Here is an 8,623-nt window from a genome sequence, read left to right on the forward strand (position 1 = left end):
AGAAAAGAAATTCTGAGTTACATGGATACCTGTTGATTCTGAATGGTATTTGCATAAAGGACAAAGAGAATAACACAGTTTCTTCATTTGCAAGTATCACAGATTATACGGAAAACTGATTAACCAACAGTTGAATAAATGTTGACCATAAAGTTTTATTTTATGCAGTTAAAAGTGTAGGCAAAGGAATGTACTACTAATCTAACATATGTGAGGTAACCTGTGATTTATGGAGCTGTGGAGAGATTCTGATGCATTGCATGTTACTTTGAACAGTAAAGACTACAGAAGCTTTGAGAGCATGTTGTGAAATCAGCTGGAAGTCTAGTTCATGACTAACATAACCAGTACTGACACGGAGTGCACCTGCAAACCCCCCCCCCCCCCCCCCCTCCAGCCCACTCCTCTCTCAAACACATAACTTGATAGTAGATACACACAGACAGATACTACATGTACCAAGCAGACAGACACTTGTACCACATGTACCACAGCCACATATCCACATGCAAACACTTTTCTATGCAAGGCATGCATATCAACAAATACACAAATACAGGGGTGCATACCAACATGCACACACAGCCTGAGCTTGCTCTTCTCTCAGGGTTCAGAAGGACCTCTTCTCCCTCTGACAGCCATCTGTAAGCAATCTAAAGTCTTTACCCAACTCCTTTCCTCCCAGGCCTCTCTTTTCCCTCCACCTATCCATCTCATTGATGAAGTCCATTCTTTGCACAGCACACTTTCCAATACAGTTTCAGCACAGCACAACAACAAAACAAAACAAAACGAAACACAAATTCAGACTTGTAACATAACATCAAAATGTAATGTGAAATATGGGCAGTTGAGATGTCGAATCTAGTCTTTCCTTGGTCATGATTGACTGAATATTTACATTCTCATTGAGTGAATAAAACAAGGAATTACATAGAATTGCTGGAAATAACCATTTTTACTATTTATTGTGTCAGACTGTTAAAATATTAACGGAAAACACTTTAAACCAGAGGCAACAAAGCAGCGTTATGGTCTTTTCTTTTTCGGAATTGTTTATTTTTAATGAAAGTATTTTGGGGGAAAATGTCAGAGCATTAAAAATGCTTAAAGATGTGAGATATAGTGAAGCAAAAGTATATTTACGTAGTGGGAAATATTTCAAAATAGATACCGCATATTGGTTCTGTATGGCCCTGTGTGCCTCACCATAATAAAATGTAGTCCTTACCAGGCTCTTATAGGCTCTTGGCTTGTTAATATTGTTTCCCATATTTATCTCTGAATATGAGGTGGTGTATTTTAGAACCAATATCTGCAATATGTCAGACCAATAAATTCTTTTCAGTTCCTCCTTGTGTCGCAGTAAAGGTTTGTGCCAAATTTGAAGAAATTCCCCTAAGGTGTTTCTTGGATATCACGATAATGACTATGGGATGTAGCTATGTGACACAGAGACACGTGAATATGGAAACAGACCAGATTCAGCACGAACGTGAATGCAACAGAGGCTTGTGCTTGACTTTAAATGCCAAAGTAAGATGTTATGACTAATTTTAATCTGTTAATTTATTCCAGTGAATGTGCAAAAAGGGTTTCTCTTAACAGATAAAAATTGATTGAAAAATATATTAATTAAAAAAAACTAAATTGTTTGTTTAATTAGGTTTTATTTAGATTTTTTCAATAATTTTCTAAAACATTTGAAATAACTGTCATTTGATCAAATTCTTCACTTACAAAAAAATATGACCCGCAACTCAAAATCATACTACACTAGTACTAGTACAGTACAACATTGAAAGTAGTTCCCAAAGTAGTTGAGTATTTTAGATTATGGAGCAATTGTTTGTTAAACTTTGTTGTACCTGTGCCCTCTGTTTAGAATTTCACCCCCTTGTCGGAGTCCATCTGCATGTTGCATACCAAAACACAAATCACTACCGTCTTTTTCTTTCAATCCCCTCCTTCCTTCACTTGTCCGTTTGTCTTTCTGGTCCCAGTAGGTCGTCTGGTGTGAGAAGAGAAGGTTCCAGAAGCTGAGACGAGAGCAGAGGGCACAGAAGGAAGGCATCTGTACGCTTGCTGACAGGAAAGAGAAAGATGGAGCAGAAAAATAAAAAAGTTCCTGAGTTGTTTAAAAAAAAATGAACAGAAAAACAAGAAAACGAAGCAGCGCCAAAATATTTGCACTTTCTCCTCCCTATGTTTGACAATTTATCTGTTTATGTATTGTTTTTCTCTTGAAGTGACTGAAAAGGTCTAGGTAAGAATGAGAATATATTTGTTAAGAGATGACAGGCTCACCACTGGAAGAGCAAGGATATGTATGTTATTGCCCTTTGTGTTCAGTCTGCTGTCATGATTTGTTGTCCTCCGCTAAGAACGAGAGGTAAGAGGCTGTCATCTAAAACTTACATTACCCCCATCACATATAGCAGTAATGTTCAGCCCAAATGCTCATATTTCTAAAGGAAAAAGTGTTTCAATATAAATGAATGTTATGTGCAAAATTAATTGAACAGCATTTAGTAGAATGCAACTGTGACCCCCCCCCCCCCCCCCGAGTATTTTCATTAGCACAGATTTAACTGTAGGAATCCCCTTGCACTGTTGAGAACCTTCTTGACACATTTTGGCTTCCGATGTATGACGTCTGGCTTTTGCCTTAAGTTACATTCAGTCCCAAAATGTATGCTGTGTAGTAATGATTTTCACGTGATGCATGACCTGCAGGGTTTTTTTAAAATTCTTAAATAGAAAGTTGCACCAATCTAAAAATAATAATCATAAAAATAACAGAATAATAATAGAAAATAATATGTGAAAACTGGGTATTGTGTTAGTTGTCAGTCACATCATATGCATATCCTGCAACCCCCCCCCCCCCCAACTTTGGTTCATGCAAAATTCAAAATCCTATATATTTTATATGGGTTAGATTCAATATTCTCTAACAAGTAGCTGGTGAAAGATATACACTGTTCCACTATTTGAATTTACCACTTAGACATGGTTAACTCAGAAACTAGCCACTGACATCTTTGAAATATTGTATTATCGAGTTAGTACATCTAATGTGTTCACAATGATTTCCACTTTACGCATCCAAAATACACATTTATTTACATTAGCTGCTAGAGTCGTATATTTATTGTCTTTTTAGGATTTCTGTGTATGTTGGGATCTACAAGTAGTTTGAACAACTGCATTCTCTTGAGGAGCCACTTGAGGATGGTTCCAAAAGGCAGTTAGTCCCCCCCCTGCGGAAATGTCCAAATTTAAGGCAGAAATAAACCTGTTCAACTGGAGTGGGAACTCCAGTCACTCAAAATAATATGATATGCTCACAATAGTCCCCAACACAGCAATTTTGTAGTAATTCAACACATTGCAAGACAATTAATCGTCAATGCTCCACTAAAGAAGAAAAAAGAAGAAAAATAAAGCAGGAATTATGTAATTCTTCCCGCATTGTGGTGTCACTTTCACTGATTTGACAACCGAAACGAAGAAATGTACTGCAAAGCTTGGCCCTCTTTAAATGTGTGAAAATGTCAAAAGGGAATCTTGTAATTTCTTAAAGATATGGATATTTGGTGGCAATATCACAATTAATTTTAGAATCAATACTTGTCCCACTACTACTATATCAAGAGCTTGGGACAAAGTCTTTTGTTTAACTTCTCCTTCTGTGACAATTGTGTAGGGATAATATCTGAAATAACTCACTTGTCTGAATTATATTAATGAATAGTGCATATTTATGCATAATTAAAGACTTCTTTAAGTGGTAGGTGAAGGGTCTACCACAGCTGTCTCTAGCTGGTAGTTGTAACAATTCCTCTACATCTCTACTGTCTCAGCCAAATATTTGCCAAAACACCAAACCTGGGACTAATCTACTAACCGATTCCTGATGTCACACTTGCTCAAACCAACTTCTTCTAGAGTTTTAACAGTATCCTTGAGAAATGCACAGTTGCTTTCTTTGTGCTGTAATGTTTCTATCTGCCATTTGGTACTTGGCAGCTTTATCTACACGTTTGCAGAATTTGAATAAAGCCAGAAAATGTACCTTAAAAATAAGCATCTAAAACTGTTCAAAAAAACTCGAAAGATCTGCAGAGTTCATGATGTTGTTCAATGCTAAAGCTTCCAAATACTCAAAATATTTGATTTTGTTTTAGTATGTGAAAATCACCACCTTGAAGGCCACTGGTGTACACTTCTCGTCCCACATTGTTGATCTGTTATCATTTCACAAGTAATTTCCATTTCTGGGATGACAGTATAAACTTCATTGCTGTAAAGTTATATGGAAAGTGTAGTTCATACACAACTATCTGAAAAAGACCCCCTGGTGGGGCCTCTGTTTTTCCAAAACAGTCCAGAAAACATGTTCCAAGTGTTACCAGAACACGGACGTCATACAGATGACTAAACACAACCAGTAAATGCAATAATCTGTTTACATGGCTCAGCAGCTCATTAATATCAACTCATATCAGCTGTCATGTTGTAGTTTATCCTGGTTACTATAAATGGGATGCAGTATTTACAAATGCCTGTTCCTAAGAAAATATCTTTCCTCAGTATTATCAGAGAACATTTTGCGTATGTAAATGCATTCATTGTCTGTCTTCCAGGAGTTTGACCACCGCAGACTTTTGAACCTTTGCCACCTTATGTAAGACAAAGCAGTGAGTCTCTGTTTTTTTAAACTTTAAATCAAATTGCCTTAGTTTCAAATACCCCCTGTGCAGGCTGATTAATGGGAAAATGACCACGCATGGAGGAACAACACTACGTTTACATGAACAGAATTAATTCAACTAATGACCTTGAACTGAAAAAAAAAAATGTTTCTGTCATTTCGCTATGGTGGTATGCTTTGTATTTTTGTTGTTGTTGTTGCTGTTGTTGTTGTTGTTAAATATGCAGAACCATGCTTCAAGCAAATTTTTAAGCCCCACTGGAAGCTGGAAGCTGCATCATAAAGCAGTTTGACTGCCATACATGTTGCTGCAAAACGCTGCAAAACCTCCAATGGGACTTCAGAGAATGATTAAAGTGCACAGTATGTCTAAAACTCACTCCAGTAATGCCAAAACTAATATCCAAAACTCCACTTCTCTTTGTGAATTGAAGTCTTGCTTATGAGCTTATATAGATTAAGGAAATTAGAATACACAGTTCACGTGACGGTGATTTGTTTCTTGTTTTTTGTTTCAATTATTGTCTTAATTGGGTTGATTTTGAAATATTGCTGTCCATTTAAACGTAGTGATAAGACAAAGAATATATGAAGAAGTTTTGAATATCGAAAGAAATTTATGTATCTCTCACAGTTGGGAAAAACTTTGTTTCTAAAATACTGACATGATGATCGCCTTAAAATTTGTTTTGAGTTGTTCATTCCCAAGAGTTGCTACATGGGCTCATGAACATGAAGCAAAAACTGGCTCCTGTTGTAAATATGTACCATAATCTATGTTTTGTTTTACTAAATGTAATTGTCAGCAGATTCACTTTGGTTTTCTGGTTCATTATGAAAAAAGAAGTATACATATGTATATACATATATATCTCTCGATCTATATATAGATGTATATTTAGATATAGATATATCTTTATATAGATCTATATATAGATATCTATCTATATAGATTGATAGATTGATATATATAGATATAGATATAGATAGATAGATACACACACACACACACACACACACACACACACACACTTTTTTGCTGCATTTGCATCATGTCCAGCTTTAGGTAATTAGAGTAGCTACTTCACAACGTTGAATTGCTTAGACCAGATTGTATTTTATGGACACTGTTCCTTTTATCTGTTCTGCAGGCTTATTTTGTCTTCTTTCTTCTGTTTATGTTTTAAATCATTACTATGCACAGTCAAGATTGTACAAAATATCTGGTGATTACATCAATTACAAGTGTTTTTGCATCTAATTTGAACTGGACAGCTCTGCTACGTCCTATAGGGTAGTTCTTTTTCTGTCCGGGTTTGAACCCTGAACTTATCTGCAGAAGTGTTTCCAGACACTGCATTGCTGCAGATCACTTGCTAGATTTAAGACAAGCTAACAGGCTAGTAATCACTGGTAATAGTGATGGGGGATTATTAGTGAGGGAGGCTTACAGATGACTTTGAGTCTGACAGAGAGAAGCCAAAATTCTTGTCTTCACCACCAGCCTCTTCCACTGCGAACCCCCAAAGGGATGGTCAAGACCATCTTGACATGTTTTGACAATATTCCTTATTCACGGCTGGAGAAATTAGATCTTTTATATGTGGTTGAAACTGGTCCATGTAAAGTATGTGGCTTGAGGTACAGCTACAGTATTTGACTAAACATCAAAAACTAGAAATTCTTTCCACCATAATAGAAGCCTTGTTTCCTGGGCGATTCAAACATGTATCACAGTGGTAATATGGAAGACTTAGTCAGAAGTGACTCAAAAAAAAGGCAGTTGTTTAACAATCCAAAGGCCCTTTTCCACATCTGGCCTTTGTTTGCAGTTGGAAAGGGTTTAATCATCATTCACTCCCAGGTCAAACAAACCTGGAGTAGACATTATATGGTGATATAGGATTTATCACCATCGGCTCTGATCAGCATTAATATAAACACAAAATCTGGGTGAAAGTGGTCATTTTGGCTTGCTACAGATGCAACACGATGACACATGTTCTCCAAACACTGTTCAGTCCGTCAAAATACTAACAACCAAAACACCATCAGTAACCTATGTGATGCTTTCTACGATATATTGCCTTTTTCTGTACTTGCAAGTATCCACCTGTTATGACTGATGTTGGCAAGAATATGACAGAAATTGAAAAAAAACTCTGAAAAAAATGTCTCAGAACTGTTCAGATTAAAGTTTCTTTTCCAGAAATGAAGTGTTTCCACCCTTCTCACTGGACTTTGTTGCACATGTACATGTGGTAAAAACTATGAACTGGCCCAAGTGCTCTTTTATACCACATCTATTCAAGCTCTGTTTGGACTCCTCTTGGACAGATGCAAAGCATATAGAGTTGGAGCAAAATAAAAGCTCTTGGGGGAATGGAATCAATAGTGACCCCTGTTGCGGAAGATGGTTCACTACAAGCAACATGTTCGAATGCTCACTCGTTTGTAGAGACCAGACACAGTACCATTAAAGGATGATCTCTTGCAATTTTCTTCTCTCACATGTCATTTTGAACTGCAATTTATTTGTATAGAATGAGGTACCAGGTACCATTGTTTGAATTTGATATACAATTAAAGGTGGACTCTCACAATTAGTGTTAATCGTTTCCATGTTTGAATGTTGAAATCTGACGACAAGGATGAAATCAGTTTTGTGTTGATGTGTGTGTAAAGAGAGAAATTTCCAGATTTACTGATGAGACTTCAAAGGTGCGGATGTTGTCAGTGCGTAATGGGGGGGGGGGGGGGGGGGCGCTTGTTACAGGGAGGGGAGAGGCTTCTATCACAGATGAAATTGGAGCCAAGAGGCAGCTGCAGTACATCTGTCTTGTACTGACACATGTGGCATTTGACTTCCAGTGTGAAGTTCAAAAGAGTTTTATAATGACGCAGCTGCTTAGGGATGTACGTTTGTACGTGTGTGTGTGTTTTCTCTTTTGATGAGGGTGGGGTAGAGCGTAGGCAATTTGCCAAAGGGGTTTCACAGGTGAAGACTGGAATTTTGGGTCTTGAAAGTGACGTGTGAGCAGTTCAGGTGCTGCATGATGTTGTTCCAGGATGTTAATGACTTTCTGAAAGGGTCCCATAAACTTTTTGTGCCACTCCTTCACTCAGTGTAACAACATGATTATCACTCCATTTTGGGGAAATTAATAAAACACAAAAGTCAGCATGTCTGGATTAAGGCTGCATCCTTAAAGTGCAGACTGTCCCATTCTACATTCATCCACTGAAATCTGTTTACCCCACCCCAGCAGTAGAAAAATCCTGTCTCTAATACATTAGATAAGTAATCAGTGACACAATATTGTAATTTTCCCATGTGTGTATCCATATTTATGTGTTATATATATATATATATATATATATATATATATATATATATATATATATAGAATAAAGTGGCAATATCAGGGACTTACCATTTCAACTCTCGTACGTTGTAAAAGTGATGAGTAATTTTGCTGAGTTCTTACTCTTTTATGTGCATTGAAACACTTGAAAAGAGATTAAACACCATTATAAATAATTGGAAGGGACTGTTACCTTGTGAGCAACTAAACATTAGTGGTGGGGGATGACGGCACCTACTGCTCACCATTTGTGCCCGATGCCCTCTGAACCTGCAGCAGCACCTGCCTAGCAGCCGGAGTGCAGGGTCAGGGAGTTGCCTGCCAGGAGGCCAGGACTCCAGGGTCAAAGGTTATGTTCCAGACTGGCGTATCCACTCAGTGATTGAGAATTCAGCTGCAGGAACAAAGCTTGCAGGTGGATGATGTATTTTACTCCTTAATGCTAACTCTACTTTCCTCTTTTGTTTGAGCTTGTAATTGCTCTACTGTGCTGGAGGAACATCTAAGGAGCCAAAAGATTTGCGTTTAATATAATCCTTTG

The 8,623-nt window shown here is 37.3% G+C and overlaps 1 protein-coding gene across 7 annotated transcripts in view; it reads left to right on the forward strand.

The window, feature by feature from the left end:
- The window catches only part of smoc1 (SPARC related modular calcium binding 1), a 68,272-nt gene extending 60,962 nt beyond the window's left edge, over positions 1 to 7,310 (forward strand). For 5 of the 7 annotated variants that reach the window (XM_086182421.1, XM_086182420.1, XM_086182424.1 and 2 more), the window contains one exon: positions 2,004 to 7,310. In XM_086182421.1, the coding sequence (XP_086038547.1) occupies positions 2,004 to 2,020 (17 nt within the window). In that variant the 3' untranslated portion in view covers positions 2,021 to 7,310. The remainder of the gene's footprint in view (positions 1 to 2,003) is intronic. The other 2 variants (XM_086182423.1, XM_086182422.1) reach the window with 1 other exon arrangement.
- Positions 7,311 to 8,623: the final 1,313 nt, after the last annotated feature.

The sequence above is a fragment of the Aulostomus chinensis genome, chromosome 17, assembly GCF_037954235.1.
Source record: "Aulostomus chinensis isolate RoL2024-O1b breed Wild chromosome 17, RoL_Achi_v1.0, whole genome shotgun sequence".
Lineage (NCBI taxonomy): Eukaryota > Metazoa > Chordata > Actinopteri > Syngnathiformes > Aulostomidae > Aulostomus > Aulostomus chinensis.